This window comes from Cyprinodon variegatus, unplaced genomic scaffold, assembly GCF_000732505.1.
Source record: "Cyprinodon variegatus isolate N-32 unplaced genomic scaffold, C_variegatus-1.0 Scaffold469, whole genome shotgun sequence".
NCBI classification, from domain to species: Eukaryota; Metazoa; Chordata; class Actinopteri; order Cyprinodontiformes; family Cyprinodontidae; genus Cyprinodon; species Cyprinodon variegatus.
In genome coordinates, this window is record NW_015150922.1 from 277599 (window position 1) to 289882 (window position 12284).

At 38.3% G+C, this 12284-nt stretch overlaps 1 protein-coding gene across 5 annotated transcripts in view; it reads right to left on the reverse strand.

Annotated features, from left to right (window-relative positions):
• apbb2 (amyloid beta (A4) precursor protein-binding, family B, member 2) overlaps nucleotides 1-12284 on the reverse strand; it is a 69227-nt gene that overhangs the window by 17985 nt on the left and 38958 nt on the right. For 4 of the 5 annotated variants that reach the window (XM_015389672.1, XM_015389671.1, XM_015389670.1 and 1 more), the window contains exons 5-11: nucleotides 11987-12231; nucleotides 11465-11596; nucleotides 8599-8670; nucleotides 6718-6768; nucleotides 5797-5882; nucleotides 5484-5544; nucleotides 320-466 (exon numbers count right to left, since the gene is read on the reverse strand). In XM_015389672.1, coding sequence (XP_015245158.1) covers nucleotides 320-466; nucleotides 5484-5544; nucleotides 5797-5882; nucleotides 6718-6768; nucleotides 8599-8670; nucleotides 11465-11596; nucleotides 11987-12231 — 794 coding nt within the window. The remainder of the gene's footprint in view (nucleotides 1-319; nucleotides 467-5483; nucleotides 5545-5796; nucleotides 5883-6717; nucleotides 6769-8598; nucleotides 8671-11464; nucleotides 11597-11986; nucleotides 12232-12284) is intronic. The other variant, XM_015389673.1, reaches the window with a different exon arrangement.

Consider the following 12284-nt stretch of genomic DNA (forward strand, 5'->3'; position numbering starts at 1 on the left):
TGAAGGCTAATCAGGTTTTGGGTGTACTATTCCTTTAAGAGAGATTGTAGCTTATCTTATATAGAGAAGACAACTTTGCTCAACAGTTGGAAAGTTTGGTTTGGGTGGGGGTGGACTTGAAAAAGTTCTTGCAAACCAAAGTTGGGTTGACGCCTAGAAATGTATTGTATCTTTCAACCTTGGTGCCCAAGACACACTGCCCTGCATGTTTTAGATGTTTCTCTGCTTTAAAACACCTGATTCAGATCACTGCAGTTCAAAAAAGCCTGTTAATCTGCTATCAATTGATATCAACCCTACTCTAAGCAATGTCCCTCACCTCTCCCCAGATGCCTACGGTGTCCCGAATGTCATTCTTGCAGTAGGACAGTTGTCGGATGCAGTTGTTGACGGCGACACTGCTCTTCCCAGGAGCAAGGTCCTCCTCGGCCATCTCTACCCAACCCAGAGAGCGCACTGCAAAACACTGCACACAAATTGGACAAAGAGTGAGTTAACATGTTGCTTTTATTTACAGCAGTGGTTTGCAGACTTTCTCAACTCTGACAGCCATCTTAAAATAGCAGTAAACCACAAAAGGACTCAGACTTGATGTGTGTCATCAAATCAAAGAAAGAAGCCACAGAGACACATCCTTAGTTTTGACTCCTTGTTTCAATATCCAGTCTGACTAAGTTAGGTATGCCCAACAGAATTAGGTTCCCCTTTATCAGTAGTGCAACATCCTGCAAGGAAGGTGGATCTTTTCGGTTAAATAATTTCCTCCTTTTACATTGTTATGCTACAATAGTTCCTGTTTCGTTTTCTACCTACTTCTCGATCAGATACAAATTTAATCCAGATCTTACAGAGTTAAGGATTACATTGGCAGTTGCTTTATTCATGACATCAGGGATCAGTTTTATATGGTAACTTCACTTACCATTAACTCAGCCTAGCCTTACACTAGAGTAAAAACAAGTAAATATAATAAAATATATAAAATAAAATACACAAAACAATAAAATACAGGCAGCTTGTTTTGCCAGCCAAACCAACCATACACGCCAATATTCACGTCCAGACTGGATCCCTGTCTTTGACTCCATAAAAGGCAGCCAGCAACTTGGGTCCCATGAATGACGACCAGCTGACATTTAAAGATCATGTTACCTCTGTTTCTCGACCTTATCGCTTCACACTACTAAACATAACAAAGATCCGGCCATACCCAACAAAACATGCTACCCAGCTCCTTGTACAGTCTATGGTTATCTTCTGCCTTGACTAATGTAACACACTCCTTACTGCTCTCCCAGCCTGTACAGTAAAACCGTTACAAATGATCCAGGACGCGGCGGCGTGTCTCGTCTTCAATCAGCCCAAAAAGTCTCATGTCACCGCTCTGTTCATTGAGCTCCACTGGTTACCCCTGGATGCCCACATCAAATTCAAATTGGGGGAGTGGTGGCCTAGGGGTTAGAGCATAGAGCTTGGAATCCTGAGGTTCTGAATTCGAGCCCCACTCCCACAGACTGCCACTCTCGGTCTCTAAGCAAGACCCTTAAGCCCACACTGCTCCCCGGGTGCTGCACAATGGCAGCCCACTGCTCCCCAAGGGGATGGTTTAAATGCAGAGGGTTCATGTTGTTGATCTGTACTTGTGACAGTGTAATGACAATAAAAGCTTGAAAAGTCCCTGGTGCTAGCCCACAAAGTGCTTTAAGGCTCCCGTCTACTTGAACCATCTAGCAAAGGCTTTATATCATAACTCGGTCACTCCAGTCATAAATGGATTGTCGTCTTGCAGTGCCTAACCACACTTCAGACAATCCAGAGTGTTTTCATAGGTTGTTCCAAGCTGTTGGAATGACCTACCAAGCACTAAAAGGACAGCAGCATCCCAGTCTATCTTTAGGAAACTCCTAAAGAACATCCTCTTCCAACAGCATCTTCCATCCTAACTCTTAACCATAGCTCTGTACCCTCTATAGCAGGGGTCTTCAACAATTTCCTGGCCAAGGACCCCCAAACTGATGGCGAGACGGAGCAGGGACCCCCTAATTATATATAATGTGGTCCTATAGTCACTCTATTACAGATGGAGTAATGTAACTAAAGTAATCCCTCCCTGGGATTATTAAAGTATTTCTGATTCCCGGTTGATGGGACAGGTGTTGTGAATGAAACGGTGCCCAGCTTGAAAGAGCTCCTGTGTGTCCATTGATCATGGGCGGTTCTAGACTGGGGCCAACGGGGGCCAGTGTCTCTGTAGATCATGTCCTGGTCCCTGTACTTTTTTTCAAAACAAATTGCTCTAATTTTTACGGCTGAATTTATCCATCTTTCTTGAGTTCTAATTCAGATTTTATAGAAAAAGGTAATTCGAACTTAAATTAAGTCAAAAATATGTAAAATTCCTAAATTCTGAATGTATATTAAGACATAGAATTTCAATTAAATCTAATTGAATAGAAATGTTACTTTATGCAGCTCTTTTAATATATACCTTGCTTTTTTTTATTTCATGCTTTTCTGTTACACCATGAAAACACGCTGGCCCCCTGCTGGCATCCTGGTACATTTGGTCTAGAACCGCCCCTGGCATTGATGACTGAAAGACATCTTCTGCCTCCATTTATCTGTTTACTAAATTCATGTTAATGTGGATTTAAAGACATTTCAATTAGTGGAAAAAATTGCAGGGGAGAATATAATAAATAGTTTAATCAACCAAAACTTTCGTGACCCTCATGCGGTACCTCTGTGGACCCCCTAGGGGTCACGGACCACCTGTTGAAGACCTCTGCTCTAAAGCCTTTCTGTACATTCCTCTATCTCTTTGCTGTCACCGATGATTCTGACTAGGGATTTTCCTCTATAGAACTTATTGTCATATAGATGATAACTGTAACATTGCGTCTGCTTTGTAAGTCGTTTTCGATAAAAACATTTGCTAAATGCATAAATGCTAAATGCTACATCTAGTAGGGCATAAGTACCTGCATTAGACCGTGAACAAGTCTAAATGTGGTTTAATGAGGAATCACAGCATTTATATATTTTAGTTCAGAGGTTGGATAGCTATACACTTGCGGAATATAAAGTTTATTAAAAGTAGACGGTTGATATAATCAAAATTAACATCTACAAATACTCATTGAATTGAGTAGAAAAAACAAAGAAACACTGAATTTCACGTCTTTCATCCAGGCAGAAGTCTGGCCAGCTAGTTTGAACCTTCATCCTCTTTAAAATAATCAGAATCTAGGAGTGGTGGTTGATTATCTTTACAGGAAATAGAGATGTCCAACCCCACTAAGCATTTATATACATTTCAATCTTTCCGACAAAGTACAGTAGACCCCTTAAAAGATTTAACAAGATTAAAAATTCCTCAAAACTTTATTCACTGCTCCTAAAGACGTCAACACACAAAGCTGCTTAGAAAGGGTTATTAAACCGAAGCCAAGCTAGCACTGCTGCCCCAGCTAATCGACTTGTTGATGGTAACCAAGGGAGACCAGGCGTGCAGTCAACATTGTGCATGCTCAAATGTTTTTTTAAGCTGTTTTATTTATTTATGTACAAAACAAACGAACCTCCTGTCCTCCAAAACAGGTATTCGGCTTTTCTTCCTTTTGCCCACTCTCCAATACAGCTCATTTAAACAGCTAACTCTGTCATCAGGTTCTGCAGAGGCCTGGGAATACACCATTAGTTTGATTAATGTAAGCTAAGCCAGTCAACATTTAAAATATGCAGGAGCCAGTCCTTTTGACTGACAACAGACATAATTACAGTAAAATTATATATTTAGCAGAGAAAATTATCAATATTGAAATGAGCAACCAAGACTTGGCTTTATGGCCTTCTGCTCCTCTGCTCACCTTAAATGCAGCTAGATCCTTTAATAATCCCACCCTGGATTGTATGAAAAGATAATGAGGAGTAAAAACTTGAGGAAAAATAGGTTGTGTATTGGTTTACTCAAAAGCATTCTTAGAAAGTATGGTGAAAACCATGACTCGGCAAGATAGGAGGAAAGATAATGATGGGAAATGCAGATTCTAGCAGTAGAATAGGATGTGGAGCTGCTTTCTTTGACTAGCAAACAGAAGCAGCTGTTGAGTCGTTTAAATACAATATAAAATTCTGCATCTAATTTAGCTCAATGCATCCAGCCTGAGCTCCACTTTAAATCTTCAGAACATCCATCAATTAATCCAGCCACTTATTGAGTTTACTTTAACTTCACAATCCAGAAACATCATAAATCAATTGGCCAATGCTTTCACCAACCTAAAGGTCAAAAAGCTTCCATCTTTAAATCCAGGATTTGGATATTTTCAGCAGAAAAATCCAAAATGTTAAACAAGAGATTCACCACTTGGGGGCAATATTGTTTAGCTAGACAACTCCACAAAAACCTTCTACATCCAGACAGTCTGAGGTCATCATGTGACAGCACATATGCTAGGCTCATCTTCATTAACCTTTCCTCTAATTTCAGTTCCATCTGTTTATAACAGCATGTGGGAAGCTGAGGATTGACACTGCTACCTGCCCCAGAGGTAGCAGAAAGTCCCTTTAAGGATCGTCTCAGTGATCACAGGCTACGTTGTGAGGTTTCTGCCTCCTTCAGCCATAGCCGCGGCGCCACACCAACCTCGTTTGGTTATGACAGGACAGTCATGGGTCTGTTCACAAGGTTTCCATAACTAGTTGTTCTACAGAGGTGCTGTGGAATAAGGCCTCTGCACAGCAGAAAGGGAATTTGATGTTGCAGAGATTTTATTTTTTTCCTCTCCAAAGGGAATTAAAAAATGAATGAGCTTGCAGGTGGCTTGATGTGGAACCACCATGATGTTTGGACTGGAAAAACATAATTGAGGCAAATTATGCTATGGATAGACTGACTTTTTCAGTAAGACTTGCCAATTATAAATACCATAAATACTGGAAGAAACTGAATATTCACAGGAGCTTGATATCAAATGTATAATAAATGTAATTGCCCCTTTTTTTATATTATTAAACTGCTCCTGTCAAACTATTTACTCTGTAATTTCTGTTAAAAGGGGGGTTTAACAGTTCAATGTATGTATGTGTATTTCTAAAACTATTAAATCAACAAAAATCAAGTATAAAAATATATATATATATATATATATGATTGAGCTGTGCCCCATCTCACAGCAATACACCCAAACTTCATAACATACATATTAAAACCTTTAAACTGTAGTCAGGCTGTGCCAAGTGTTTTTCATTTTAAACATACTATTGTTGTCTTTAAATTGGCATTAAAAACAATATTTCATCTATTTTCAACCACTTTTTACTGCTTCTGCACCCCATGCAGTCTAAATGCAATACGATTGCTATAGTAGTTGAGACAAAAAAAAAACATGAATGCAAAGCTAAAGAGAAGTTCTGAATTTTCATGAAGAAAACTAATTTTGAGAGCAATGAAAATACATGAAGCCACATAAACCGCTCACCTTAGCCTCTGGGCCACTGTTTACGCTGCGTGTCTCGTTTTCCTCTGTGGTCGGACGGTTCCTGAAATAAATAAATGAAGTTTAAAAAGGCATAATAGAGAAGATGGTTAATTAACATGGTTCCTACCTTTGGATTGAATTAACTATGTTAAGTATTTAAAACAGCTGAAACTGATTTGTTGGTTGACTGAATACGGCAGAATAGTAGATCAGCAGGGAAACACAGAGATAAATTTGGATTGCAACTGCAGGCTACTGATTAATATTCAAAGGATAGGTCTGATCCCTCTGTCACTGTTTACTATCTCTTCACCTCAGCTTGAGAGAAGCGTAGCGAAGCGTGGCCCCCTCAAACTCCTTCAGGCTGGGGTCAGGGTTCACCGTGGCCGCCTGCAGGTCCTGATGCACAGAAATAAAAATATCTTTAAGATAAGTTTTTGGTTTGACACATGCAATAATAAAGCTGCAACAATGTTCAGTTTCCCTATGGTATAAATTAAGTATTTTTTATTAAATTCTGAAATGAAATGAAGTAGTAAGATGAGATCCTAAGGGAATTCCAACGAAACCTAAAACAATTAAAAGCATTTCTCTCCTTTATGCCTCTAAATCTGATTCTACAAACTACTGATTTTTGCTTAAGCTTTAATAACAGTTTGAATCTGTTATATATCATTTCTACAAGTTGGATTTCTATATTTTTTAAAAGCAATGAACCAGCCAATTTGATACTTATAACCCATGGTTTACTCTACATGTCATTAGTCTAGGGGTTCACTGAAAGCCCAGTGTGCTGGGGGGCTAATGCATACCAACAATGTACAAAACGAATGCAAACATCTTGATTTTTCTCAGTATGTCACAGCATGCATCCACATGTGGCCAGAGGGGCCTTGCTAGATGAGGAAATGGCAGCGGTCAGCAGGACATGCTACATTGAGAGACAAACGGTAACAGGCATCACACACACACACACACATTTTCTGTGTGTAAAACACATTCACAGCTATGTAATTAGGATGGAAAGAAGCATTTTTATTAAGAAAAAAACAGTTAAAGGTGTTACTGCATCCAAATAAGACATTTTTATCAGTGCGGTGATATTTATGATGAAGCATCAGCCACACATGCTTCTGCTCAAGCAGTGACTCCGAGTGTATTAGATCCAAACATGGGAGGGGGGGTGAAATAAATGGGGAGCTAAGTCGCTGACATTTGAGTGCATAATACTTGCCTTCCACACTTCACTATCAATTTTTCCTCCAAATTCACTCCACATCTGCTTCTACATTCAACATTAAGACACAAACACAGATAGGGTTGGATCGACCAATAGAAGTCAAAGGAGCGGGTGGAGAACAGTTTACTGCAAGGTCTTATGATGCAGCAATAAGGAGCAACCTTTGAATATCAGACATCCTACTTTATAGGAAATGGTTCACTTTAAAAAATCTAAATCTGTAAAATCAAATGTAACTTTTTTATTAACTAGTTACTCATTGAAAAATTTGGATTAAACATATATTTCATATAAAAATTCAAATATATTCTGCAGATCTCAACGTAATGCGTTATGCTGTGAGATTTAGCCTCTTAAGATTTCTGTAGTTTTAAAAACAAAGAAAAGAAATACAACCGTTTTCAAAGCATGATTTAATTTATTTTATATGGGAGAAATTCAAACTGATGTGGCCCTATGTAAAACAAAGGAATTGGCAACAAATTCTGGCAGATCTGTAACATGAACAAATTCTTCAAAATCTGACAATACAATGCAGGCTCCTTGTAGAAATATAAAGCAGCCAAATCACATAATTTTGGGCTTGCACACCTCTCCACGTGGAAATTCTGTCCAAACGGACCACCTGGAAAACATGTAAATACTCGGACGGATTCGCATGGAAAACATGGTGAGTGAACAGCAGCTCCTGATGGCGAGGGTTCGCAAATGTAAACACCTAGAGACATCCCGTGATTTAGGTTCATTAATATCGTTACCAATCAACAGAATGTGGAAAATCTCCGGGAAGGAAATGACTGTGGCTCTCCGATGGCATGAAGAGGCTTTGATAAAAGAAACGGCTGTTTTCTACTATCTCCTGTAGCGTGCTGCTGTAAAGCTTGATGTCTGTGCAGCAACTTTTAAACAGAGCGTGCACAACGAGAAATGGGCTTGTGTATGCTTTTGCACGTGTTTAACAGGCGTTCCCTCTCTGGAGCGGGTATAGGATTGTGCATGTGCATTTTTTTTTTTAAAGGGCAGGTCTTTTCAAAAAAATTCGTGAAAATCCTCCACTATACCTTTAAGTCCCAAATAAGTCAAAAATGCATTGCTGTTCATATTTAGGCAAAGAAAAAAAAAAAAAATACACAAAAGACCAACTAATGCATAGGCCCAATTATCAAACCTGTTTCTCCACTGACTTTACATAAGGCATGAAATAAAGTGTAAGTTATTTGTTTTATGTCTCTATTAGAGACAAATTGTGAAAAACAATGATTAACTCACATGTACATTTTAAACGTTGCTTTATAGTTCATGAAATTTAACTGTTCCATTGTTGAGCTTAGCGGACTTGCAGTTTTTGTATAAATGTGAATGCTAGTGTCTGTAGTACTGAAAGCCTCCTCCAGGGGGCACAAGAAAAGTATATGACTTATAGTAGATAGAACCAACCTAGAAGTGCTCTTAGGAACACAACTATCAACTTGCTTTCATGGATAAAAAAAAAATAACTGAGAAACGACAAAAAAAATATTTTCTTTCTATTTAACACTTTATTTTTCTTCAGAAAATCTTAAAAATAATTGAAAAAAATAAAATAAATAAAGAATTCACCACTGATAATTAATAAAGTTTAGACATTTTTAAAGCTGAATAAACATACAATCGATATTAAAAAGTTACATTGAGTTTCTTTGGTTGCAACTGTTAGAATATCTACAGATATATTTAATGCTTTTATAAAAATCGAAAGAGGAAACTGATCCAATCCATTTCCCATTAAAGCAATAATTCAAATTCAGACAGATGTAAAAAAGGAATAAGCTGCATAATTTTCTCCCCAAATAATAGCAAGGAGAAAGGCCCTGGGGTCGAGTTTGAGTCTCCTACCTTATCTTCATCTTCATGATGTGGAGATTGACTTTCTTGATCTGAGGTCTCCTGAAGAGAAGTGGATCGAGGCTACAGAGGGAAAGAAAGAGTTCAATCAAACTGAAGAACAGGCTAAAAATGCATCACTGTTTGATCCAGCTTTTGTGTCAGCGCCAAAGACACCAGCAGTGTGGAGGACACATGGAGAAGATTGATAAGCAAGAATCTCATTTGGCCAGATCCATCCATCAACATCAGCCCATTCACGATGGATCAATATTTTATCTAGACATTGCTGCTCTGCATCAGTCTTCTTTCCTCTCTTCACTTTATTCCATCATTCAGCATGACTGACCGACTGATTGTTGTAGCACAGCCTTGTTCTGCAGCTGGCCTGGAGAGACGCTTATAGATTCTCTGTCCGTCTCAATAAAGAATAGAAAAAAAGGCAACATATACATACATAAATATATATGCATGTATGTTTGTGTGCGTAGATTGCCTCCCTTACTCTGATACCCCAAAACAATGTCTAGTGTGACCAACTGCCCTCAGGAGTCACCCAAATAGTGATAGGAGTACAGTAGGGATAAATGATAAAATTGACAATAAAAACACTCTTCATTAATTCTTTATAGCCGCGCTTAGGTAATTATAGGTCTGTGACTGCATGTCACAGAGGCCCACAATGCAAACACTGCTCTTGAATAAATACACTAATTTTAAAAAGCTTTCATCAGGTTACATAAGAGAGATTCATATCACTTAACATTGCTTAGCAACCAGAATTAATCATATTCTTTCAATTTGAAAATGAAAGAAGAATGTTAAAAAATAAAATTCTAAATTACACATTAGTTTAGTTTATCATCACTAATTCTAACTTATTATTAAATAAGACGATAAAGCGAAATTGTTATCATGACTAGAAACCAATCTTGATAACGATAAACCTCTAATAAATTCCACTCCTAGAGTAAATTAGGGCTGAACGATTTTGACAATAAAGAAAATTGCGATTATTTTAAACCAATAATGGGATTGTTTTTTTTTTTTTGCATGAAAATGTTTTTAATAAAGGGTTTAGGATTTTTCATTACCTTGGAAGCTTGCTTGTCCGAAGTCCAATTTTAGCAGGACTTTACTGTTACATTTGTGCAAAAAGGCGCAAACTTCTTCTTGCGGCATGAATCTGTGAGCTAGTTGCATCTCTCTCTTCTCTTCTGTGTGGTTGCAAACCTACTCTGAACATATTACCACCAACTAAAGCGCAGACATAAGAAATTTAGCTACTGAATTAAGTTTACTTAAATGTAATATGACCAAAATTGAGTGCATCTAGGATTTTAAAATTGCATTTTGTTAAATTGCGACTTTATTGCAAATGCAATTAATAGCATCGCCCTAAGGTGAATGTACGTTTAGTTTAATCTTAGTGCAAATAAAGCTATGATGAACAAAAACCCAAAAGAGCTAAAAGACTCAACAGGTATTAGTCATGCACTCCATAAACCAAACTCATAGGAACAATCATCAAGAGGAAAGCCACTGTTTTTACCACTTTGAGTTAATTCTTCAGCTTTTTTTATCTGACGACCATGTGATTTATAATGAAAGTTAGCATAAATGCATAAATCAAGCACCAATGACCCATTCCGAACTTAGTCCCGCCCACAACGTTTGAGGTCGGGAAGTTCGGTCTGGCATTGCTCAATAGTAGCGCGAGTATGCTCGCACAGTATCTGGCGGGCCAATCAAATTGTCAGGGCAGGCTTTATACGATGATGGACAGATGATCAACAGTAACATAATCAACCTAGTGACCAAAGGGCGCTTGGGTGACAACAACAATGGCTGCTGCTGGAGAGTTGAGGTGAGTAGATTCTGCTATTAGGTCTGTTCTAGAAGATATCGACAGCAAATTAATTTTAAAAGAGGAACAGAGAAACGCGATCAAGGCTCATCTTCTTATTCTAGGCGTGAAACTGCACGCTTTGATTTTTGTGGACAACAACTATGCCTCGCTTAACATACGTCACGCACTCCGTTGCTCTTATTGGTTGTAGGTCTATCCAATTGAGTGCAGAGGGATTTTTTTTCCTGGTTCGTTCGAAACACGCCCCATAATCACAGCTCTATGGAGCAGTATCAGACTCATATTCTGACTAGAATTGAGAAGGACTACGTCAGCCTACCAATGACCTCCGTTTTAAGCCTTTTTTTTTGCCCTCCTTTTTTAATATCAAACTAAATCAGACCCATTGACAGAGCCTTCAGGAAGTCCTGTTTGCATTTTTTTTCCACAAGAAATGTGAGGCATGTGGAAGAAGTAACTTGAGTGAAGAAAGAAGAAAACAAAATGTTTTGTTCTACATACAAAACAGTGTTTGTTATATTTGTTATATAATAAGTAGCTCTGCCCATAACCAACCCCAGAGTAAAACACGTTGGTGGAACCATTATAGAGGATGGGGGGCTTTTTATCTTTAAAGTCATTTATATTCAATTTTTATGTTAAAACAAGTGTTCTAAACTCCTGAATGAGAGGAAGCAGAACTTTGAATAATCTTATGTTTTCTTCTCACTTTACTTAAATCAATACATTTAGACAAAAGCATCAAAATATACATAACAGAAAAAAATAATAAAATGAAACATCCTTTTCTACTGAGAACCTGAGGCAAAATATGATAAATAATGTTCTCCATCTAATCTGACTGATCTTAAGCTGTTTTGTATGCATCTATAATGTTTTGGCAAGGCGCTGTGTATAAACAGCAACATTCATTCAAATCACACACTGTGACAGTTATTTATGATAAGGAAACATTTGATCAAAGACCCAACCATGGTGAAAGAAATAGGAGAATATGTCAATACTCACAAAGTAGCAGCTGTTGACAAATCCGCATGAGGGGAGGGTGGAGTCTTGAGTGGACAGAGGCTCCACCGAGCTGTCAGAGGTGGTGCTTCCTGAACGAGTCGAACCCCTAAAGAAGATCTCAGCCTGGCACAACTACATCCATGCATGCACACAGAAAAAGAAAAAACTTAAAAAAAAAAAAATAAATATATCACATCACAGGGATTTGTTACTCTTTCTGCATTAAAACATCTTGTTGTGTTTTGGTAAAATTTAAAAATGTATTTCTCTTCTTTAGAAAAGCAGCTGGTTTGTCATCGATATCAGAGCCTTTTTGGTCCCAAATTTGGAGAACTTTTTAAAATCATCCAAAATATGGATTCATTACCAGACTATGCACATTTTGTTTTGAAAAAAAATTCTCTTAAAACTGACTGGACTTGAACATCATACCTAATTGTCAAATGTTATTAATGGTGAAAAGCATAGCAACAAAAATTCTAAGTTCAGCATTGAAGCTTTAGCTTATTGTCTCTCTCTAACCTCATTTTCTGGAGTGGGCAGCGGGCTCAGGGAGCCCAGCGAGTGTTTACGTGGAGCGGGGGCTGTGGGATCAGCCAGGGCCGGGGTCTCAGTCTGTCCAGGTGGAGGTGGATGGTTGGAGGGCCGCTCCCACTGGGTGGTGCCTGTAGGGATGTGCCAGTAGTAGATACCAGCCATGTCTGTGATCTTCTTCCATCCTGGTGGCAGGTCTGGATCAGTCTGGAATGACTGTTCACTCCAGACATCTATGTGGAAATGAAAACATAAAAACAAAATGTGGGGATTCTTTAAACGTTTT